Source organism: Neopsephotus bourkii, unplaced genomic scaffold, assembly GCF_033783945.1.
Source record: "Neopsephotus bourkii isolate Nb327-2 ecotype Australia unplaced genomic scaffold, CSIRO-AGI_Nbou_v1 NB_1493, whole genome shotgun sequence".
In the NCBI taxonomy this organism is placed as follows: Eukaryota; Metazoa; Chordata; class Aves; order Psittaciformes; family Psittacidae; genus Neopsephotus; species Neopsephotus bourkii.
The window spans coordinates 5,895,693-5,921,962 of NW_026901969.1; the positions used below are offsets into that span (position 1 = coordinate 5,895,693).

Sequence of the window (26,270 nt, forward strand, 5' to 3'; positions counted from 1 at the left end):
TACTGGCATTTATGTACTAAAACCTGGAATGTTATCATACTTTTTAAATAACAACTTACAGTACATTGTGGGAAGAAAGCACAGTATTTAACCTGAAATCTCTGCATGATGGAGCTGTATGCCTGGCACATCCAGCTTGGAGGAAGGAATGGTATGTTTTGTATGTGAGATATATGAAGACATAGTCCTCAAGCAAATTAAGCTGATGGACATCCCAAAACTGGGATATTCCAGCTCATAACCAATTTCATGAGGTTTTGCAGTCAGCTAGAAGAGTTTGTAGAGGGAAGGCCTATACCTGCTTTCTGTAGGAGGTCAAATTAATTCATTATAATGACTCTTTTTCTACTTCACGCTGCCTTCTGTAGCCTGTTTCCCTCCTTTCACCAACACTTCAGCCACAGAAGTTGAACTACTGCTTCCACACAGCTACCAAAAGCTCCCACTTCATGCTTGAGCTTTCATTTTGTGCTCACAAGGATCAAACACCTGGGTATCAGTGCAGACACCTGCCAGTTCCACAAACATACAGGCTACTGCCAGAAATAAGTAAAACTGTAACTGAATCTTGAAGTTACAGAAAGGTTAAAGAACTTGGTAGTTCTGGAGCCATAAAAGGAATATGCATCTATTTAAGATGCAGATGATTGCATTTTATGGGCTTTGAGGCAAGAAGTGTATCCAAGTGTGCTATGGACATGACAGTTCCTATTCTAAACCCACAAAAATTATATCAACATAGTTGCCTAGGCCCAAATCTAGATCATAAGAAAGTAACTATACTGCATATATATAAACTATGAATTTAATAGAAAACTTAAATGGCAAACCACAATCTTTATTTTTAAAACTGAGAAGTGTGATAGCCTTAATTAGTTTTTTTTCTCCACTATTTTCTCCTGAAGTCCCTATGCAGAAAACAGTCCAGGGACAATAGAATCTGCAGCAATACAACAGTTAAGTCCTTCCAGAACACAATTTTTTTCATTTGTCGATAGAATATGAGCTATCCAAGAGATTCAGCTTGACTTCAGCCTGGTCTGATCCAGGCAGAGCACCACTAAGGCATCCATGTCAGCCAGTAAGTCAGTCAGTATTTCCTAATCAGTCCATTTTTATTTCACTCATTTCCATCTAGTGTATTTCAAAATTTGCTTTACAACCAACACAGCATAAAGAGATAGCCAAATTACTATTGGTTCTTGTGTTTTCTCATCACTTTTAAATCCTTTTTTTATTAAAATATTAGCCTTCTATAATAAAGTCAATGCTAGCATATGAATGATACTAAATAACTAGTAAGGATTCCTGAATGGAAGGAAAACTAACTACATTTCTATTTATTATCATTACATTTACTTTAGCATCAGCCACACCACAGAAGCAGAGACTTTTAGCAGCTGCAGAGCCTTCGGTGGTTGTTGCGCAGTTCTACAGCTGGATAAAATGCCCACAAACTGGCTTAAAGAAAACATTTGACCTTGAGATAAAACAGATCCTCTTTGAAACAAACCTTCTCCTCCTAAGCAATCTGAAGAATCAGTCTCTAGAAGTGAATCTGCAGGTATTAGACATGAAGGGAAAAGAACCCTTTGAATAAGGAGGGGCTTGGGGGAAGAGGGGACTCGAGCATACTCGATTCCACATCAGACAATAATGGTTCAGAGAAGAGTTCACTGGATGGCAAGACTAATGCTAACATTTCTCAGCTTTTCTTTTGTTCACAGAAGGGTTGGAATTATGAGTTGGAGAAAGCCCCATGCTCTAAACCAGTTATCTCCTATCACACTCCCCTGTGTTTTTTCCATTATAAAAAAATGTTCAAAGACCTAATGTATTTCCACAATAATGTCATCACATGCTCTATCAGGGTATATTTCCTGCAGTTCTCTGCACTTTAAGAACCTATTAGCTGTGATCAAACGACTTAGATTAACACTCTCAGGGCACTGAAACAAAGTATCTGATTTTATAGGTCTAAAAATTGTTTGATTTATGTTGCCCATAAATTCTTCCAATTTTTATTTTTCCCAAACAAGATCAAAATTATTTAAACCATTAGAAGCAGCTTTCATTCCAGAATTCAGAAAGAAGACCCAACCCAGCAGCATTTATCATGAACCTCTTTAATAATAAAGTACATAACTTGCACTCTGATACATGATTTGAACATTAACAGCCCCCTAAATCTATGCAGTTATTCAAAGAGATCAGCAAATCTCATTTTAAGGCCTAGTATGAAGCGCATCTCAGCCAGAGAACACTATCACCAGAACTCACTCTCTCTGCTGGTTGCCATTCAATGCAATCTTAGATTAGATCCCAAGCACAAGAAGTATTACAGAGTTTTGAAGTTTTAAGAAACTGAGATTAAACAAGCAAACACACAGAAAAAAACCCACCTTTCCCCCAACCCCTCACCCTCACCACCCTCCCCCAGGAAAATCTATGAACATAATTCCAAAATACCAATAAGGCACTGGAAAATAGGAGGACCCAAAGATATTAAAAAGCATGAAATTGAGGTTTATTAAATAAACATCAGAAAAATTTCCAGACCATAGCACGAGTAAGTAAAGGAGTTGAACTGGGAAGATGAACTTTTCGAGACAGTCTGTTGCAGAAGTGGGCAGATTTCCCTTTCCCTGTTGCAGAAAGGAAATCTTAAAGGATTTTCTGTATTGTGGAAGCATGAATTTGCATGGTTAAAATGCCTTGGGTACTGAAGAGTAAAACTGGAAGCACAACAAATTATTGGAAAACCAAATTATACAAAACTACTGATAGGATACAATAGGAAGGGTCTATCCACACATCCACTGTAAATGAAGATCTCGAACTGTCTCAGGCTGACATCAGATACTTACTTTGGATCAGCAGGTCTACGCCATGAACTCAGCATTGATAATGAGTAAAGGTTTTGTCAAACAAATTGCTAGACAAATTCATGGAGCTTTTGATATGAAATTACTAGGCAATCAAGCAGTATCTGAAAGAAAATTCCTAGACAACGAAGAAACGGTCCCATAACAGCAGTTCAGTGTACTGCATTAGTGTGTAAGCATAGCAAACTATCCTCAAAAGCATGTTAATTTCCAGTTTACTAAAAATCATCACAGAGTTTGCAAGTGGTTTAAATGTAATTAAATATAATTAAAGATAATCTTACCTTCTTTTGATCTTCTAGCTTATGACTTACTGGATTCCTTCCATGTTTGTTCATCTCTGAAGATAAATCCATCACATTCACTCCTTGCCCTTCAAAATGAAATCGGTTCAGCAATACAGCAAACTAATCCAAAAATCAGGGGCTACAAACACAGAGACATGGTGTTTTTTCCATCACACATCATCTCTGAACATCAGTGACTTGGAACAATAACTAAGAAACCCATCAGTTGAGCTGAGGAAAACTTTGCAGTTCACTCCCGGGACTTTCCAAATCAACATAGCGTTTTAATAAGCTGATGCTTAAGAAGAGAAATATTCAGCCACTACTTTTAACTCCAACTGTTATCTTTCTTCACAGGTTTCCATTTTACAGAAGGTTACATCCTGATTGTGAACCTGTTGAGAAAAAAAAAAAAAAATAAATCATTAGGATTGATTTGCCATTTGCTGTCTCTCTTTATAACTGATTTTCTGTCTTCCTAAGGTGTATATGTGGTAGGGACGGTTCTGGTATCTTGGTGGTTTGGTTTTGTTGGTGGGTTTGGATTTGGAATTCTGGATTTGGGGTGATTTTTTTGGTTGGGTGGGTTTGTTTGGGTGGGGTTTTTTACTATTATTTTGTTCAGGTTTTTTAAAGCAACTATTACTGCTTTTCGATTTAATATTTGGTAGGAAAAACCTCTGCATGATCACTCATCCCACTCTACATGACAGTGGGCACACAGGGTGTTCACTGAGAACAGCTAGTGAATTTCAACTACACGCATCAAGGAAAACTTTAAGGAAAAAAGACTATTTAACTAAAGGCCGCATAGATTAAAATTTTCCATCATCACCAAGTACTTCCTACTCAAGTGCCTTCAAAAAATAATACTGATGGGGGCAGAGAGGGAAAACGTATTCTGAATACTAAGTCCTAGACATTACGACAATTTATAAAAAACAACCCCAAACTAAAAATTATCTCCCCCCAAAACTTCTCATGAAGGATGCAAAAGGCAGGGGAGAACAAAACAAAACAAAACTATAAACAAGATTAGACTGCCAGAAAGTTAAAATCCTGCTAACAGCAAGAGAAAGAGCCAGTGCTTCTTCTGCCATTTTTGACAATCAAATCATAAAATATTCATGCCTTCAGTGCAATTGAAAGCCAATTGTGTTTAAACTGAATTAACAGAGTAGATGAAGCCCATATAAACCTAATTTAAATATCATTTGAATTCATTTTAAACGCATAACATTCACAACATAACTTCTCTAATGCATATGCAATAAGAAAGATGTCTAGATAGCATATTGAATGGTGCATGCTAGGTCATGCAGTCTGTCTCTAATAAAATTACATTGAAAAGATTATTTTCTCTTAAAAAAATAAAATTCAAACTTCAGTAGAGTCATTACTAATACTACTATCAGCTTCAGCTATCTTTTAATCAGATCTAAGGTGCAAGTGTTACCCTACCGTAACTGATTTATACTTAGGCCAAAAACCATAAACGTGATGGCTGAGATCTGCTTCCAAAGAAAGAAATCCATATTTAGGCATCTACTGTGGGTTGTTTCATTTTCCCTTTGTTTTGTTGGGGTTTTTGGTTGTGGATTTTTTTTGGGGGTGGGTGGATTTTTTTTTCCCAGGTGCAAAAACCTGAGTTTCAGAAACAAAGTCTGTGAACTGACAGTCAAGTGCGACAGCTGTTTCTAGGAGGATATGAACTAACTTTCTGCATTTGCAATGGAAGCCACTTATGTTTATTAACAGAGGATGTCACTAGGCTCATGCCTTGCCAAGCAACTCCTACTGCTTAGTTTTTGGCTTGGTTGTTGATGGTATCTTGGATTTCTCTCAGTATTGTCACATTTGCATTTTTCACCCAGGACTTAAAGGCAAAACATGATGTGGTCCATTGAAAGCTATTCTTTTCTGATAGTATTGAATTTCAACAACAAAACAAAACCAGACAAAACCCTACCAACAAACAAACCCCAAACAAGGGTGCCTAACCTCACTACTAAAATAGCAAGCTTTCTTTTTGTGATCCAGTTACAAATAGGAGAAAGACTTAACCTGTTACCATGCTGGATGATTCCACAAGGGTGGGATAAACTCAATAAGCAGACAAAAATCAAGGGATTGATATTGATACAAGAAACACTGCCAGCATGTTACCCTATATCATATAATTTCTCCTTCATACCTAAGAGTGTTCCAACAAGGAATACAATTGTAGTTATTTTTAATTCTACAACACAAGGTACCTATTCTTATCCAGATTTATCTTCACATACGTTTGAATGTGATATTAGCAAAGGACTAATAGTGCAATAATAACAGTTCGGTTAGAAAAAATAACTACAAGCAAACAGAAGATGCATCTGCCTTGTGAAATCACAGGAATATAAACAACTGTACATGAAGCTAGAACATGAGAGAACACATACTCAGATAGCAGCTTATTTCCCAAACACAGCTTTAGCCTGATATGTATCACCTAAGCGTATAACCGATTTTTCTTGCTATTCTAAACTACTGAGAAACACCTCCTCCTGAAAATACACAGATTCCATGTGAACATCAGGAAAAAATTTTTTACTGTGAGAGTGACAGAGCACTGGAACAGGTTGCCCAGGGGGGTTGGGGAGTCTCCTACGTTGGAGATATTCAAGGCCCGCCTGGACAAGTTCCTGTGTGATGTATTCTAGGTTACCCTGCTCTTGCAAGGGGTTGGACTAGATGATCTTTTGAGGTCCCTTACAACCCTTGGGATTCTGTGATTCTGTGATTATATTACAAATGCGCTCACCACAGTCAACTCCAATGCTTGGACAGCATCTTTCTATTACTTATTTAGAGCATCCTGGGGAAGTCAGTGAAATAAATAACAAAATTGTGACGGATGTTAACTGCCCGGAAAACAGAAAGCAGTCATTAAAACTGCACTATATAAAACTCCCGGAAACTTTGAATTTTTTTTAGATTAAACTTCCCAAGTACACCCAGCTCTTCTCACCCTCTTTCCACAGGGACCAAGGTGCAGCAGGACAGTGCCAGCCATCACTGTCAGGCACAGACTGTTCCCACCCCTACCCAGGGCTTGACAGGCGCAACCTCTGATTTAGTTTAGCTCTGCCTAGTGGGAGGTTTCCCTGCACCTAGCAGGGGGGTTAGAACTAAATGATCTTAAGGTCCTTTCCAACCCTAACTATCCTACGATTCCCCCCGTTTGATGGTTTTGGGGATCCACAAAATCCACAAGTCCGTACCACCACGATGCAGGAAGATGAAATATGAGGTACTGCTGCAGCAATCAACATCTGGATTTACACTTGCAACAATTCTAAAGCTCAGATAAGTCCAAACCAAGCTGTTAAAAACCAGCAGCTTCTCTGGTTCATTTCATGGTCAGACATGTAGATTATATTACTCCCCATGCCTGGCAATTATACTATACTAAGCAATTAAGCTATTCTGTGGAACTGTATGGTGTTTTCAAGCAAAGTTGGACAGAATGCAAATAATTTTGTTTGGACTGCCCACATCACTTTTAACATGCAAAGCACAGGATGGCAATTCTTGCTCGTTCCATTCAGCACGTTGTTCCATGGTCTTCAGCCTTTTCAAACAAACAGCTGTAATTTAAATGCTCTTGGCTGGCAATTCTTTGTTGTTTTTTTTTTTTTGTTTGTTTTGGTTTGGTTTTTGGTTTGTTTGTTTTGTTGCTGGTTTTTTGGTTTTGTTTTTTACAGTGGCACCCAGTTTATTATTCAACATTTTAGTGGTACTTAAGATACACACGATCAGAGAATAAAATATCCACAGAGTCCTAGAAATCCTAATCATCACATACTAAGTAGCACAGATTTTAATAGGTCACCTGAAAATGTAAAAGGCAAGATGAATTAGAACCCTTTTATAATTATATTCCATTAATAGACTCCTAACAGTCACCATTCAATAATAATCTAATAATTTACAGATACTCAAAATAGTCTGTCAGATTAAGCATTTAGAACTGCAGCCACAGGCTTAAAGTGAGCAAGCTATCCAAGCTAAGAGCATCCTTAGAATTTCTTGTTAAAGACTACAATGAGGAAAATACTTCACATAAATATTTTTGACTGGGGGTTAGTGACTTCTCCTCTAGAGACACACTATGGAAGGCATTCATGGTAATTATTAAGCTTCTGGTTTAGGTACCTCTGTTACTTGCCTAAATGCAGGTGGGCTTTACTCAGGTGAAATGTGCCTGACAATTATTTGGTTTACTTCACTATGAGCTACAGTTACTCATAGACTAGTGAGGAACACCACCAGATCATGTTCTGATAATTAACCAGAGCTACCTGGTTCTGTACTACCTTTATTATCAACACAAGTAGCTCTCGAAAAGTTTACACTGACACGATTTGAGGAAGCAGCCAGCATCCTCAAGCCCTCTGAGGCCTCTTCCCAGTATGGCTATAATAACTAGCCCATACCAATAGCCTTACAATGGCATCAAAAAAAAACTTGCCTCTAATGATGAAAGCTTCTTAGCTTTCTTTGTAGTCTTTTCCTACAGGGAGAAAGCATTTAGGGTTTCTGTATGGGTCTAACTGCAAACATAATGATCAGGCACACAAAGAGTTATCAGGAAAAGAAAATGATGTTGACTCTTAGAGGATTTGAGAGCAATGCCAAAGAGCAGTGCTTTTAGCCAGCATTCAGAGTAAGAAGCCAATATCTGTTCTCTGCAGACATGTATGATAGCAATGCCATAGAAAGGCTTGCCTGCAACAGATAAAAGCAGCCTGAGAAGGCAGCTGATAAGCCAACAAAATATCTCTAAGCAGTGAAGCTTGCCTACAGAATTATGTCTTACGATGCAAAATTAATTCTCATCCAAACAGCAGTAAAACTGGTCCAAATACACTCCTGATGCACAGCAATGCAAAAAAGCTGCAGTGTATACAGCTCTCTCTAATCAATTCAGTTGTTTACTCAGATTAAAAGTGACCAAATATGAACAAGTCCAAAGATGATACTTCATTGGTTAAGTGCATTTTTTATTATTTCTGTAAGTGGTGTCATCCTATCCTCTACATCTCTGCAAAGAGAAAAAAACCTCTTCAGTGCAGGATGCTATGTTGGAGTCATCACATTATCAATGAGGACAGAATTAGAATTGTTTGCATTGCTCCTGGCTCTAGCCAATACAAATTAAAATATTTGTTTTCAGATTTGTACACATGAAAGAAAAAAAAAAGGGGGATGGGGGGGAGGGTGGAATCTGATATTTACACTCCTGCAATGCTGTTCTACAGAGCACAATGCTGATTGTGTCTCTACATCATCAGACTGAATGCATAGGTTAACAGTGGCTCACATAATGATTTAGCAAGTAAAGTTAAAAATAATAAATATATATATGTGTAAAAGGAGACTGTTCTGGATCCTAATATTCTCAGAAACCATTGCTTTAACTGGTACAGCAACTCAAATCCTTTTGGCTCTCTCAAATCCTTTTCATCTTTCATAGCAACCTATATCAAAAGGCTGAATGCTGTGCAGGCTATGCACAGAATTTAGAGCTATTAGTGTCAGTTTCATTTCAAACTTGGAACCAGTACCAGACAGGAATGCCTTCTCTCTTCCATCATCTAATTCTTTGGCCATTAAGCATGAGAGATAAAGACAGCATAAGAAAGGGAATACAACGTATATTTTTTTTACAGATCCTCCAGTCCAGCCTTTTACTACAGTTTCTCTGAAAGATTTGATGTGAAGGATGATAGTTTTCTTGCAAGCACGGTACTCTGTGCCAGAATAAAAAACTCAGCATCAGACCTAAATGAAATTTGGTTATCTTACCCAACTCTGTACTGCTGTATACGCAAACATTTTAGCGCTATATAAAATGTCTACATTTCAAGGTACCTTACAGCACTTCTGCAGAGGTGCTGCACTGGACAAATTCCACCTTGAATAGTTACTTTGGTTCTGTCTCTAGTTTCAGTGGGATATTTCTCCATTTCTGTCCAAAATCGTTTTGAATGTTCCTCTCTACTGTTGAAGTAGATACAATGTCTCCTCATGAAAACAGTGCAGTGTATTTTTCAGATTTGTGTTTGGGAAACAATAGGAAGAATGAATATTCCTTTTTTATGTACATGTTAAATAGTTTGCCATATTTGTAAACTTTATAATTAAAGTGTAATTATGTATTAGACTGCATGTGCAACAAAAGAGCTACCTTGGAAAAAAGGAAAGGCACATACTCTGCAGAACCTGCCAACAATTCAGATCAGATATAAGAAAAAAGACAGCCCTGAGCTGCAAGTGAAGGGAAAGACAGAACACATATTCTCATATCCTAGGTATACTATGGAAAGAGTGGGCAAGAAAATACGATTTAATCAAAAGAAGCAAGGACATCTATGTGGACCTTAAATAGTTTTCTTGCATAAGGAAACTTTTCAGTTAATGGGACAGAGAAATTTATGAGGCTCTTGAGAAAGAGAAAGACTAATTGAAAATAGTAGAGAGCTTGCATACCTTTGATATTTTGTTTCCTAGGGAGCTATTAAGCCTTCTTTTCTGTTGCTTTTAATTTTTGACTGGCATGCTGGAAAAAAAAAGATTCAACTGATCTGTGCCTGAGCAGTGGCTGTTCTGGGATTTCTAGTCACCTACAGCTATTGCTCTATCCAGAATGCCAAGACACCTGCAACCCTAGACAAACTACCAAATACTTCTTTTTGTCCACTTTACAAAATTTCCTGGAAGAAAAAGGCGGTGTGGTTCTGGAAATACTTATATATATGGTAGCTCTATGAAAACTAATACATCTGGTATTTCTTAATACCTCACTTATGTTAAAACTTTGCTACCACTCCATGAATGGCAATGCTGTCCAATGGGAGATGTGTTCTCTCTGGTTCATAGGCTACGAGTATGAGAAACAGGAGCATGTGTAAAGTTCAACCTATATTGCTGTTTTCAGCAATGTGTATATTCAAGCACAAATGGCATACTGAGTTACTCTTACACAAAACCATTAAATTCACTTTCCCTACCTTACTGGAAATGAGGACTTATACTCCCCACTTTGATAAACCTAAATCCTTAAATCTTAAAAATACCATTACATCACACAGCCTCTCTTGTGAATTACTAAATAACTCCATCGGATCAAAGAGCCAGCTGCATTTCAGAACCAACTTAACTCTATTCCTGTTAAAAGCGATAGAGGAAAAAAAAAATCATACCTATCTTTGCAGAACATATCTCTGACAATTTCACAGGCACTTCAAAAGTTGCCAATTAATTCTTTCAGTAGCTGTTTGGTAGCAGCCTTCTCAGGTGGATCCCATGCTTATCCCAAGAAATTACATATGGGTGCTGATTAACCATTGCAAGCAATGCTCCACTACACCTAGTGCCTCAGTATTCAATCCATATCCAGACTAGTCTCTTGGAATTAATTTGATTGATTCAGGTAAATATGTGGCTGAAAACAACAAACAGCTCCTTAAGACTGCAGAGCAGAGATACGGCTGACCAAACAGGACAGCTGTTTGAGAAGGAAAGGAAGAAAAAAAGAAAAGGGTGGAAGGGATGCAAAAGGATTATAAATATATTTTTTTTTTTACAGAAACAGAATCAAGTGGTAAAAAAAATGTATTAAAATATTTGAAGACAAAAAGCAACAGTAGCTGGTGTTGTCTTAACCATGAAGTAAAAAGATGACCTTTAATGGTGGAAGCTTATTAGTCTTCACAATCACAGAATCACAGACTTGTTTGAATTTGAGCTGGGAAAGACCTTCTAGGTAAGTTAGCTTCCTGACCTGCCAGTGAAGAATAAATTGCTACAGTGTATTTTCTAATGCTTTATTCTGGCATTACTTTAAATTCCCAAGTGACACAGCTCAGTGGTTCTTACAGGAGAATTTTAAACAACCCAGTAGGTCTGAATGCTCTAGGAAGTTTCTTAAAGGCGATGCACATCAAGTTAAATTTTAAGCTGAATTTTACTTTCTTCAAGCAGTGTGTACCAATCACTTCCATTGCAGGCAATTGCCCACTCCATGTACTTTTACATACTGATTGTACCCTCAGAGTTTTGAGCACAATCAAAAGTTTCTTCTGTCAATATGAATATCTAAGCAAACTCTTATTTAGGCTCAAGCTTGGTTTATCTAGTTCTTGATCCTCTCAAGTAAAACTCAAATATATCTTGAGAATACAAAATAGACAACTGCATATCATATCAAGATGTCAAAGCACTTTCTCAATTGTTCCCAAGAACCTCAAAGCTGAAAGTATACTCAAACATTACATTAAAAGAGCTTTAATTAAAAATAACATGAGGCTAGAAACAAAGGAATACCTAGACAGCCCTACGCTTTACTGAAACTGTGTAACAACAAAGGGTTTGAGGTAGTATTTAAGAAATAATCACTATGGGAAGTACATGGATTTGTGTCTACTTAGAATTGAGTACATATCCACTTTTGAACGTCCTAAATTATGTCTCAAAACAGTAAGGTGCTCAAAGTACAATGTCACACTCCACTTGTAAACAGATTTGCATCTCTAGGAAGAACAAAGTACCCAGTCTCTGTGAGACCATTATGGGTGGGATTCATCTGAGCAAACACAGATGCTTAAGTCTGAACTAATGACTCAGTGGTCTTTCTGTAATTTGAGGAAATAAATAGCCATTTTTAGACTGGAATTCTCCTTATCCAAAGTAGCTTAGATGAATCATGACCTAAAAATGCCTACTGACTGCAGAAAGACAACATTTTAACTATATAGGGCTCAGACCTTGATGACTGATGTGTGAAATCAGGTGAAAGGAATCTCTTCCTTCAGACCACACTTCTTAAGGGAAAGAACACAAGGTTGATACATTCAAGCAAACGTTAGGAAGTCATAAAAAAACCCCAACAAAAACTGAGCACATTAATACATCTGATCCAGCCCTGCTGAGGCAATTCTATACAAGTAATCTACCAGCCTTTAGCCTCTCCTCAAAGTGGAGAGTGGTGTCTTACTGTGGGAACACCTTCTGATCTTTTCTGGTTTGTTTCGTCGCAGCTGAAATTTTGCTTGCTCCTGCAAGCGAGCTACTCTAGGGGAGCTATGGATCTGCTTCTTTCACAAAAGTTGCTTACAACAATTTCTTCACTGAGAGCTATTCCTCCTCTTCCTTAGAAGGTGAATTTTGACTTGGCAAACAGTTTTTCGAGAGTCTTACAAAAACTTACCTGATTCCTTTTCAATAGGAAAGGTACAGATACACCTCTTGAATACTCCAAACCCTATCCTGTTTATTTACATTAAATAAAATATATTGTATACCTACACAAATCAATGAAAAACCTTGTGAAGACAAAAATAGGCATTTCACTATTTTCTTTTGAATGTTTGAAACAGTTTTGAGGGTCTGCCCCTTAATATGCAGGGTATTTTTTTTTTTTGACAAAATCTTTCTTAGTAGCCTTAACTTGTCCTATTTCTGTAACATAACACCATGAAGATCTTTTCCTTTTTGCATTATAGAAGCTACCCACCCAGAAAAATAGCAGTAACTGTGACAATCCAATGACTTCTATCTATGTAGATACCACTCCCTATATCTCAGTAATATGGATTCTTGACCTAGCTACACATTCTCTCCTCACCTATATCCCGTGTTTATATTTAGAGATTGTGACATTTTTTGTTACATAGATCACAGAAATTTCAATCAAAGGCTCTACCTAGAATATGTTTTATAACATCATTTGTAATACCTTCCATTATACTAACGTTGTCTCTAGCATTCTTTTTCCTCATTTCTAAGCACTTTTTAACATGACAGATTTTCTTCAGATCCTGAAAGCAAAGCAGTAACAGTGAATTGCCACTTGTTACTCCACTTTATCCAAGTTAATTATAAGATCTATTCTTTAGAGAGCTTTACTTTTCCTGCTTTTTGTCCCCAAAAGGGATTTAACCAACCTTGAAATATGAATTTTTTAGACTGTTCTTAAAAGCAAGAACAACTGTAAATATGACACTGTTTCTAGCCTTACTAATGCAACTATTTACATTTACATCAGAGGTTATTTCAGTGTGAAATTCACCTTGTGAAAAGGAGTAGCAGAAGACATCCATACCACTGATGATAACTTTAGCTTGTCCCTAAATTCCAGACAACACAAGTCTGATTAAGACATGGGCAACACTTTGTATTCCAAGAAGTACACTTTCACAGTCCATAGTCTGTCTGTTTCAGACAAACTCTGAGCTTTGCTAATTTTTTACCGTTCTAGGAACAATGTATTAATCCTCTCTTAAAAATACCCTAAACTGCATGTTCTTGCATTGCCATAATAGAATTTTCAGATTAACGAATCATTACAATTTAGTACTAAGCCTACAAAAATATATTTAAATATAAGCACTAACATTTACAGAGCAACAAATACTACCTTTGAGAGCCTTTCCTCAAGGAATCTAGAGAACAATACAGTGAAATCCCCCCTCCCTCTTAGTATCACAATGGCTACACATAAAACGCTGATCTACAACTCACTAGGTCTGAAAGCTTACCAGGGGGTATGCTCCTCTTTTTAAACAAACACATGTTCCAGCTCTTCAAAAAGTGCAAAAAAATTTACTAAGTATGCTTAAAACATGCAGTAATTAAAGAAAAAAGAAATGCCAGTTAACAGTGCAAACAATTCGTATTTTCTCTGTTGAGACGGCTGTCATGTAATTTGCCCTCCCAATTATTAAAACGTGACTCGTCACAAACATGCTGCTGCATTAGACCACAAATGTGCACTGCTTGCACTGCTGTATTTACATCTAAATATTGTCAGTCACCCAGATGCTATTGGTAATCATGATACAGAACATGTATCATTCAAAAGATAAACAAATGTCAAGGTCAGAGACCATCTGCACTGACAAAACAAGCACAATTATTTCATATGATCAAACACATGAGAACTGAGTCTATTAAGGGATGTGAACAGTGTTTAGCTGGATAATAGCTGCATCTCATCTATATAACAATCTGAATTTACCATTACCACTATTATCAATCACAGAGCATGTGTGAAATAACCCCAAAAGAAAGATTTAGCAGCTGGGCTGAGTATGTATTTTAAGAAAATCTGGTTTCTGAAATTATGAACTCTAATTTAATAATTTGATCACCAGATGCTCAGACTGCAAGAAGATTGAAACAGTCCGCAAAATGCACTATGTACTCTATTACAGAAACAATATCTACTGAAAACCTTTCTGCATTAATCACATTGTGTAATTGTCTACAAATATTAAGGAGTTTCACTCTAAAAAGATGTCCAAATCATTTTCTACAGCCAATAACATTTCAGAGTAAAAGAGTAATTCTGAATAATTACTGCAGCTAAAATATAGCACAGAATATATGTACATAGAACATTATTGTTATGCACAAAAATACCCCACTTTTTTACAAACTCACAAATTCAATCACGGCTACTACATAGCACACACAGAGATCTCAGATACAATATCTCAATGTCTAGATTTACTTCAACTGCATTTACATAACTAAGCCTAACTTTTAATTGTTTAGATGAAGCAGCCGAAACAACCTCAACTGAAATAAAGACTGTTACAGTTACTACTGCATAATACTAACAAACACCTTGAAATACTAGCACAATATCGATGTGTTTTTAAAAGTAGAGCATTGCATCCAAGATTCAGCAAATTTATACAAAGCAACATGATACGAATGAGGTCTCATTTTATCAAGGCTTATACATACCATGTATTAAGAATGCATAATTTTTCATCTTGCCAGTGCAAGATTCTGCATGAAAATCCTGCATTATTACTACTTACATATTTCTACCTTCTTGATGTTTGTATTTTAAAAACAATAACAAAACAACACAGAAGTGGAGGTTAGGATTAAAGAAAAGGCTCAGAAAACAATGTATCTACCCAAGGAGTGGATCACATTGCACTGATAGAAATTTAACAGTTCTTCAGGAAGCATAATGAACAGCCTTATCTCAGGAGACCTCTGCTCTCTACACACATCAAAAATGGTGACAGCACATCCTTCACAGAAACCAATACCAGGAGGAAAGTGCACTGCCTGAGACAGTTAAACCTACGGCATGTTAGATGCCTGCTGTCATCAGAGACAAGTATTACCACGCAGCCTACCAAGCTAGCTCAGAGACTGCAATTCATACAGAGAGACCTTTCTCAGATTCCTCAGGAACACAAATCATAGAACATCTCCATTTAATCTGAGCATGTTTGCCTTTACTAGCCTGGCAGCCCACTGCCTAATTTCCCATACCACTGTATCACTGAGCCAAGTCTGGCCTTTTCTTGGCAGGTGGTGGGGAGTTGCACAGGCAGGGAAGGCAGCCCCCGGGAGTAGAAGGGAATACACAGCTTTATCCTGCCAGATTAGAAGTGGCATTGATTGGCTGCGAGACTATTATTTGCAGGCGTCCTCTGATAGATGTTGGATCTCTAATACTGAGTCCTTGAGTACAGAAAGAAAAGGGAAAGCTGTGAAATACTGGGGGTTACAGAAGCATTTGAATAAGCATTCTCCAAAACAAAAAAAGAAAGAAAACCACCCTAACTCAGAAACTGTGCTTTTGCATGCACAACATTCCTAGATAATAGGAAACAGAACACCATCTTTTGCACAAGAATCATCATGAAAATTCATTACCTGGTCAGTCAATATAACTGAAGTAAGCGAAAGGCTATGTGCTGCACAAGAGCTTGAGAAAGGGATGGGTAACAACATTTTGTAGCAATAAAACATATTCCACTATACTGTAAACAAATACTAACAAAAAAAACCCACAAACAAACAAAAACAAAAACAAAAACAACAACAAAAAAAAAAACAGCCCCAACTGTCTCAGCTAGATATTTCTATGAATAACTTGTCAGTAAGTTCAAATTGTAGTCTAGTATTTACAGTCTGGAGGAACTGATTCTTACTGCTATAAGATAGGCATTAATCCACTCAGTGTTTACCTATACTGCATAAAGTGCTATTAGAATTCAAATGCAGTGCTGGACAACCAAGCTAAACATCAACACCTTCACTGGAACTGTTACCTTCTGATTTTACTTTATCTCAACCAGTACATGAAACAAACAACAGCAAGAGCATTACCAGGCTCTCTCCTGGTGAGCCATAAAAGCAACTGTTATTCACAAGTTAAAAATAATTCAAGTTTAAAGCCATTTTTAAAAAACCTGGTTAAACTGTTATGTTCTCTGTGTTATGAATGCACTTGTTTCCCCTGAACATGGCTAGTCATTTGCAAGCGCAAAGAAAAACTGTCATGGCTCCTCTCCCCCACCCCTTTTTCTTCTTATCCCTTAATCAAATGAGTTAAAACAAATGAACAGCGCATTTTCATGTCTGCCTCATCAAAATAGGAGTAACAAAGATAGTTGATCTGTGCAGTTTACCACAGATGTTAGCAGCAGAATGAAGCAAAAATGCAGAGACCTGTATTATAATTTATGATTTGAAATTGTTTTCATTAAGCACCTACAGTGACATTTGTCTGCATAATATTTTCAAGAACAAAACACAATCAAAACAATGCCAATGTTTTATAAGCAACATACTTTCTGTTCCAGCTTCCATAATCAGGCTAAGAAGCATCTTCACAGCCATTTGCATTTACAAGAACACAATTTTTTATCTCTAGGTGAAATGGCTAAATAATTACTGGTGGTGACCATGAGATTCACATTTCATCACCTTGGTTTGTGAGCTCTTTCTTTCCTTAACATAAAAGTTGCCATTGCTATGAATAAAACATTTAACACCATGCTCTTCATTAGTACAGAATGAAAATTGAAATGGAGAAACATTGTCTCCATCCTGTCCACAGCAGGCAAACATGCACTGTAAAAAAGCTACCATCACAAAAGTAGGTATTAACTGGAAGTTTTAGCAGAGCCAAGAGGCGAGCTGGAAGCTGGAGGCAAGCCATCTAGGACAGGGCAGAAAGCACCAGTGGGATAACTTGCCATACTGCTACCCACAGTACATATGTTCTGTTGGTAAGGGATCAGGCAGCGCTGTCAATCTGGCACCTCAGAGAAGCCCTAAGTTATCTTGCACAAGTATTTTAAAATAGCTCGCTGCTTTCATGATAAATAACTTTTCATATTTTCCATTTATATCATGCTTTTCACCAGGCAATTTTTGAGCAGTTAATATTAATTAGCTCTCAAAAGGCTCCTATGAAGCATTTCAAGAATAGAGACAATCATTTCACCCACACTTCTATCCTCTGTGGCACAATGTGACAGCTTCCATAAGAGCAAAATATAATAATGGGGAATCTAAAGCTGCTGAGGGTAAATTTTCTTAAGCTCAGACTTTCAAAGCCCCATTCAAGGCCCCAGCTGGGTTCCCGTGGGCTCCTTTGAAGATTCTAGCTTTCCTAATGAACCCAAGGCTCTTTTTTCAAAGAGAAAACAAAAATCTCAGTTTTATTAAACCCTATTAAAGCATATACCTTTGCCCCCATCCTTGTTTTTTGGATTGGGGGGGTAGGGTGGGGAGGATATTTGAAGGTTGTTTACAGTACTTATGTTTTCTTTGTTCCCCATTAATATTTGCCACTCTCCTACTTTCTAGAAGGGTAACCCATATCTCCAATTTAGCATTTTCTATTTTTCTTTATGTAAAATTAAAAATTTGAAATTAAGATCAAATAAAAAACCAGGATGGGTTAAGAATAATGGAGGAAACTATTGCAAAACTGTATTTCCAACGTCTGAAAAATGCATAGTTAAACAGTACCTGTCAGGTAGACTGTAGGCAATATATTGCACAGTTGGTTTGCATTTAAAGGCTTGATGTACAAGCAGCAATAATTATAGTTACTTGTTATTAAGACATATTTTCTTGTTTATCTCTGATATTATGGCACACTAAGTCTACTTTTTAAAGTGGCAAACATTGCAGACTTCAGCTTAAGCACAAGGAAGTGGATTAGAAAATCAACAGGAAAGGATTTCAGGCTCCTCAGAACAGCAAAATATGATTTGAAAACATCTAATATTGCATAGATGAGTTATCAGTAGTAAAAGGAGTAGCTGATGCTAATAACTAAGTTAAATTAGTAAAATAGCCAATTAAAATGTCATCTTTAATTAAAATGCCAATTAGAGCAAAAGGTTATTAAGATACACGTCAGTCACTAAAAAGGATGCATCCTAATTCTTTTACATCATATCCTCTAACAGTAGGTTTTTACCCATAATAAAGCTAGGCTCTCATTGACTTACTTTAAAACACTTGCCATTCAAACTATTCCAAAAGTAAAAAATTAATAGTGCTACACCACAAAAATAAATTAACCAAAATTTATGACAGAGAGATATCGAACACATGAGAAAATGAAAGAGCAAATATGCTAGCCCGAGGGTAGCTTGGTACAGAAGCTGATATGAAATGCAGACCTTCTTTCCCAGCCCCCTGCCTTTGGAAAGAAGTCTTCCTCAGGTTTCAAAGCTCACGTAATGAGGAGGCAATAAAACACTATAATCTGCTAATGCCTATTACCACTACTTGCAGGACTTCCTCTCCCTTCAATTAACCCACATCACATGGATCACACCATGGTTTACTAGATGATGCACAGGGATAAGGATGGCAATTACACTACAATTGACATAAGATAATAACACAGGCAGTAGAAGCAGAGCAATGATACTTCCAAGAACCCCTGTAACTGGAGTTGAGATATTATAATGACAGTTCTAATAGCACTAGGTCAGTGGAAAAATATCTGGATTTCAAGCTTTCAAAAGCAGTGTTCTGGCTTGACCAAAAGCTCGTAATTCTGTGAGGGAATTACACATACACATATAAAGTAGTCCACCGATCTGTTATCATGCTGCCTTCCTCTTCTTTCCTTAAACCCAAAATTTAGCAAAAAGAAACATAATCCATAAACTTCATAAACAAGTCTGAAAACAGGTGTACAAACAGAAAGCAGCAGCTAAATGAACAGTTATGCACATATACATAACTACTTTTTTATAACTGGCCATTTCTTTGATTTCATCTCAACCTAGCCTTCCTCTGCTTCTCCACTCAATTTCCTTATGCTGCTTCATTTAATGATCTCACTAGACAAACACAATTTATTTCATGAATACGTGAGCCAACTAATCTGTTCACGGACTAATCAGCCTTACCTCCCACAGCATTACCTTCAAGGGTGAAGAATCTACAGGTAAGATTAACACTACTAAAATGAGGTAATATTACTAAAATTAAAGATTAGATTATTCAAACTGTCTCTATAGTTTTCTCATGAACCATGAAAAACAAACAAAGGAGCATACTTGGTACCTATTCATCACTTCTGTTTACAGCTTCTCCTCTCCTATAAATGAATTTAATCACTATGCCGTACTTCTAATACACAATATTTATTAGAAAATTCATAAATCTCATACTCCTAAGGTGGTTTTTTGGTGTTGGGTATTTTTTGTGTTATTGTTTGGTTTACTTTGTTGGGTTTTGCTGGTTTGAGTTTGGGTTTTTTTGTTAAGCAGATTTTGGAATGACTGTTTTGTTACACTTCTACTTAAGAAAAACACAGCTATATTCCAGAATGTTATGAACTACTGAGAGAAACTTTACCACTTTTCATATAAAAATCTGCAGATCAGTCACTGACAATGCTGTAACCCATTTGTTATGTCTTCTTCCATATTGCCTGTTGGCATTCAATCTACCCTTTGATGATGAAAGATGCAAACTGAAGAGGGAGACCTAAGAGGTTTACATTCCACTTAGTTCTGCCTGCTGAAATTCAGCCATGGGGACCAAATCTGTGTGATGTGCTCCAGCCCCCCAGCCAGGCCATCAAATGTCAGAGAGGTTTTATACCGTATTATCTGCAGGAAAATAAATAAGTGAGATTAGAAAGCTGCCTGGAAGTTATTACTATAGTCTCAGAAAATTGTTTTCTGAAAGGCTCATAAATTGACTATTAATGGTCAGGTCACTCTGATAGCTCTTTAATAGTTGGGTCAACAACTGAAAAAAGAACTTAATTTTTTTATCTTTACTATTGACTTTCTTTAGCAGATGTTTTCTGAGCACTGTAAAAGTCTTTATATTCACTCAGTAGCATCATTGTACTTAATCTGTGTTTCATGGAGTTACACTGGAAGTTCAGAAATTGGCCAATTCACAATACTGAAAATAGCCCTTTCAAAACTATGGTCACTTCAAAACAGATGCTCCAGTTTCTGGTGTCCCTAAATTAAAGACTAAATCTTCCAACCTAGTCCAGCACAAGGAAGCAGAGCAGAATTGGGCTTGCAAGTAACTGTATGCTACGATACGTTACAAGGTACAAGTCCTTTAGTACTATGTTTCTTTAGGTGATAAATTGTAATGACTACCTTAATGATGACTAAACTGAATATTGGTGACTAAGCATATGAGCCATTTTTAATTGCTGTAATAGGAAGAATAAAACCTAAAAAAACACTAACATCTGACTACAAACAAGAACAAGGTAGCATTACTGTAAATATACTTGCACTTCACTATTTTTGGAGTGCTCTGCAGTGAAAATAGACAGGACAAGAGCTGTTTAAGATCAGAAAGTTTCAGTATCTAACAGCACATTGAAGGAAGCGCATCAAAGCAGGCTGCAAAGGCTAAATAAAACTTCAGTACATCAGAAACTTCCCAAGAGGAGAAAGCAAACAAGCTATACCAGTAGAAGTAAAAGATCAAGAACAGAACCATTGAGTAAGGAAAAAAAAAAAAAAAAGGCAAACAAACCAAACAGAAATCCAGAAAACTCCACAAGAGTAAAATATGCCAAATCTTTTTGACATAGCTGTCCTTGTTTTCCACTAAATCAACTGATCCATCATTTGCTGAGTTATTATAATGTTCTTACTAGCAGAAGACCACTAAGTCTGAGTTAGAATGGAAGCAAGAATTACTAGTTAGGTTTAAAATATTTATTTAGTAGATCTAGAACTAGCAGGTTTGCATTGTTGCTTTATATAGATTCTATAGTTTATCTTGAAGGTGACCATGGTAAATAACAACATCCTGCCTCTCCAGATTACTAAATTTCCAGCTCTCAAGAGAGCAAAGGAAAAAGAACTGGGAAAAAGAGTTGACATCTACAGAAACACAAATCAGCGAAGGGAAAATCAGACAATACAGCTTCTGACAGTGAAGTAATAAGTGCACCAAAACATAGGAAATGAAAAGGATTAGAGATACTGGAAGATGGCAATTTTGGGGCTAGTGTTAGGATCCTACAAATTTAGGATCCCATGCTACACATAAAAGTGTATGTATGTGCATATTAAATATACCTTATTTCATTCTCAGTCTCAGGTGTTGCTTCTTCAGAAAGGGTAAGATAATGCACTACTATGAGGATTTTACAGTCCTGTTTATTGCCACATGGAAAGCTAATCAACCCTGACTTCATGAGCTGCAGTCTGGTCCTGGGAAACAAGTTTTTCCCATTCTTTCCTCTGTTCCATAAATCTGCATCATTTCATCCCCAGAGCCCTATTCACCTGTACAGAACAGATTACTTTTCCAGCTTTTCTTTTTGACTCAGTAACCCTCTGGTGCTATCCATCTCTCCTGTAAGCCATTTTATTCCATCATGCAGGTATGCTTGCTGAATACCCATAAACATGTACTTTTAAAGGCCTAAACATAGGTAAAGACTCATCACTCTACTTGCCTGTGTCAATGAACACACCTGAGAATAGGGCACCATTGAAGAAATGTACAGAAGAAGAATGTTTAAATCTTCACTGATTGGTTTTTAGTTTGAGTTGCTGCTTGAACTGCTTTATACCAGTTTCTTACCAGGTAACACTCTGTACTATGTTAGCATAGGACTAATCATTTTAAATCACATTCTTTTCACATTACCACACTGCTACTGCCGCCACTTAATGACAGGCATTTGATTTGTATATCCAACCACACAGTCCTACCGTCACAGTACATCTCCAGTTAATCAGTGACATCCCCGCTCTGGCCATCAGTCTCCCCATGCTTTGGGAAACAGAAAAACACCACAAGTCTATCAGAGTTTCTCATGGTCCTCATATGTACTGAAAACAGTGGACTAGGGCCCAGCTCAGCAGAAAAAATATTCCAAAACCAAGTATAAGAGGAAAAAAAAAATAGTGTTTCTTCCAATACTCTATATATTTTCCTGTCACAGTGATATTTTTAACTTGATACAGCCAATAGCCTTGTTTAGGAAAATATGTAAAATGACTTTGTTTTCAGATGATGATGACCCTTATCTGAAAGTTCTTCAAAACTCAGCCTAACTTCTGCTACACAAGAACATACACAACTACACTACACCTCAAAGGCTTTGTGTCAGGCAAATCATCAACACTGTCCTGTCTTTCAACCCTCATCATAGCTTCTCTGCTTCAAAAGCCCATGCTGCCAACCTGGACTATGGCATATTTATACTTTTACTCATTGGAGACTTCTCAAAGAGTTTGCTGAAGATAAACATCCTGAAGACTCCAATATCTAGATGAATTTGACAAAAACATCCTGGAAAACTTCTGAATAAGAAAAAATTGATTAAGAATGTTAAGGTCACAGAAGGAAGGAAAAAGAGACATTTTAGCTGTAAGTGATTCAAGTACAGCTGAAAAATTAAGCAGCATAATGTACAACGTAGAGCCTGAAGGACTGGTATTGTTTAGTCTTGACTTAATCACACATGATTTGTATTGTCTCCCTGAGCAGTTATGTGCAAAACTGAATCAAGCTGTTTTGACATGTTTATTATTGTAAGGATAAAAAGTCCCAAACACAAAAGAAGAATATTAAACCCTGCAACGTGACCACAGGCAGCAAAGGTAACAGCACAACAGTCTACCTGTGAGAACTCTGCATCTCCAAGACTGTCTCCACTTTTCTCTCCCCATGAGGGCATCCAAAGATGCTGTCTGCTGCCTGCACCAGTCCCATGATTACAACTGATGGATCATGGGTCCTCATGATGGACAAAATCTCTACTGCTTGACCACCAGCTGCACTCTTTTGACAGAGTAATCACTCCCAGACTGAAATGAGGAGGGTTCGCCATTTGGCATCTTGGTTCTAGGAAACTCAAAATTCAGCTACCAAAAAGTAGCTTATCTCTAACAAAAGACCAGTACTTTGCAGGTTGTAAGTTCAGCTCTACATTCCCCCGAGTCACAACTGTAGCCATTAGCAGCATCTTCTTTTTGCAACATCATTCTCCTGGGAAATTAATTAAAAGTCTATACTGAGACTTGCTGAATTTCAATCTGGATAGTTTCCCTCCCTCCTCTTCCCCCATCTCCACTGGGGAATTACGACAAAATTAAAGAAAATAATTTTAAAGAAAAGTCAGATGTGATGCACCCCAGATGTTAATACTTCCCAGAAAATCATCATAGAGCAGTTTATTCTTCACAAGTTAACAGTTATATAAAGTATAAGGGGCACACTAGTACTATCAAAAGCTTCTCAAATAATAGTAACAAAGTAAATTAAGGTGACAGCTCTATATTGCTGCAAATGTTCAAAAACTTAGTGTTAGCAATAAAGTTATGTGTTGCCAGGATAGAGTTGTGTCTTCTCATAATGTATACTTATGTAATTGGCATAGAGGAATTTTCCAGAGGCAGCCTGTGACAGCTTACTTGAGAATCAAAAAACATGTATTACATGACAAAGTTGCTAATAATGGCATCATCCTACAGGCTGACAAAGATGTTATTCATTTATTGTCCATTACACACTAGCTGGATGATGCTTGCTAGCTCCAAAGGAGAAGAATATCTGTTTATATTCTTACAAGTAAGACATTAACAGTTTAAAAATTCTTATTAATTGTGCAGTGAACTATCTGAGCATAGTGCTGACTTGTTCTTTTAATTTCAGATAAGCATAAAGCTGCATTTATGTACTCAGAGTGGTTTTCATGCTGGGGTAAGCCAACAAATTTTCACATGATCTCTACTAGAGAAGAATCCAAGAACAAAAATGAAAACAAAATTCTCAACAGAAATTGATTTGTCTGCAAGAATGTCTCTACAGATCTTCAAACTTATAACACATTCTTTGTAGCTATCACTGTATTTCCTTACCAACTATACTCATCAACTACAAACTACAACTTGAGAAAATACCTATCAACGTTTTACTTCTATGTAGTTAAGCATATAAATGAGAACTCATTTCTTATGTTTTTATAAATAAGTGTATACAGCAATTACAGTCAGAAGTAATTGCTCTGTCATTCAGGAAACAAAACAAGCAACCAAAAAAATCGCTACATGTTCAGACATGCATTTGTAGAGGAAGGAGAAATAGCAGCTGGTGCTTTGGGAGGACTCCTTTTACAGTTCACATGGGATATGGAGCATGAAAAGTAACAGGTCCAGCAATCAGCTGAAAATAAGGATGTAAACAAACTTCCACATTCTTCTGTATTGCCATCTGCATTTCATATATCTGTAATGCCCCACTGCATGACAGTTGGTTTAAAACATTCAAAACTTGCCTATGTCGTAACACTTGGAGGATTAAGCCCCTAAAAGATAAAAATTCAGTGAAAAATAGCATAGCTCTGGAGAAAACACTACTATTTTTCAATCTATTAATTTTAAGCACAAGAATTATCATCCTTTTTGAAATATTACAGAATTGTTTTTGTTTAAGACTTTTGGAAACATTATAAAGAGACAGTTCCAGGAACAAGTAGTTCCAACCAGACACAGACCCGTAAACCAAATGCATACATTCTGAAGTGAAAATAGAACCCATACAGGTTTAACATGTAACTTAGCACTTGCAAAGACACATACATATATAAATATGTAACAGTCAAATGAAAAGAGGGTATATATCTCACCAGTGCTCAGCAGAGACACAAAGTAGCAGCTCATCTTCAGAACTGAGATTTCTTTACGTTAACTGACAATAAAATACCATATGCTAGAAAAGTTAATGAATTTTGTATGACGTTCCAGAAAAGTTTGTGAATTTTTTGACAAATTATGTATAGAAATCTACCTTGCCTCTGTTTAAAAAATATACAGATAAACAACCCCGCATATACCATGGGTGTCTAGTTATGAAGACAAGCTTCCATGGCTGTACACTGCTCCCAAAGTAATCACAAGCAAAGAAATTAAATTCAAAAGATCACATAACATCAGTTTTGCAAACACTCCAAAATATCTGTGACTGACCACCATCAAAACCAACCCACTCGCACACGAAAAACCCCACTCAACCAAACAAAACTGATTCATTCAAACTTGTCAGACTGACAGCAAAAGTAGTGGCACATTCACTGAACAAAAAAGATACATTACTATCTTGTAGGCTGGAAACTTCTATAAAAATCTGCTAACATATGGAAGTCAGTCATACAAAAAAAAATTCTGATTAATCATATAATCACAGAATAGCTAGGGTTGGAAAGGACCTTAAGATCATCAAGTTCCAATCCCCCCTGTCATGGGCAGGGGCACCACACACTAAACCATGTCACCCAAGGCTCCGTCCAACCTGGCCAAAGAACTGAGAACTATAAGTCATCCATACTAGAGAGCTGTAAATCTTTTCATTGAATACCCACAGTTTTGTGTTAAACAGTAAAAGACCTCTTACAAGCTCAAGTAAAGCATATTCAAGTACCTAATGCTACTGCTGAGGATGAAAACCAGGAAGAAACTGCATCCAAGATAACACTGGTAGAAGCAAAAATAAACACTGCAATTGCAGTTGCCTCATCCACATAATAAAGCCAGGATGCAAACACAAGCTTAACCGATAAGGAAAATACCCACTCAAGGAGAAGAGAAGCATCAGAAATGTAAAAAAGTAAACATACATGTTAAATCAGAAGATTTTTTCCCCCCCAACTTTTAATATTTACAAATTTCTTTAAGAATTCATGTTACACTGACAAACTTAAAATGAAACTCAGTTTTATTCTGGCAGTGCTATGAAATACTGGAAGACTGCAAACATGAGTACAGAT

At 36.9% G+C, this 26,270-nt stretch overlaps 1 protein-coding gene across 2 annotated transcripts in view; it reads right to left on the bottom strand.

The window, feature by feature from the left end:
• Positions 1-26,270, bottom strand: part of NAV3 (neuron navigator 3) — a 547,859-nt gene that overhangs the window by 403,987 nt on the left and 117,602 nt on the right. For both annotated transcript variants that reach the window (XM_061369391.1, XM_061369392.1), the window contains exon 2: positions 3,170-3,567. In XM_061369391.1, the coding sequence (XP_061225375.1) occupies positions 3,170-3,241 (72 nt within the window). In that variant the 5' untranslated portion in view covers positions 3,242-3,567. The remainder of the gene's footprint in view (positions 1-3,169; positions 3,568-26,270) is intronic.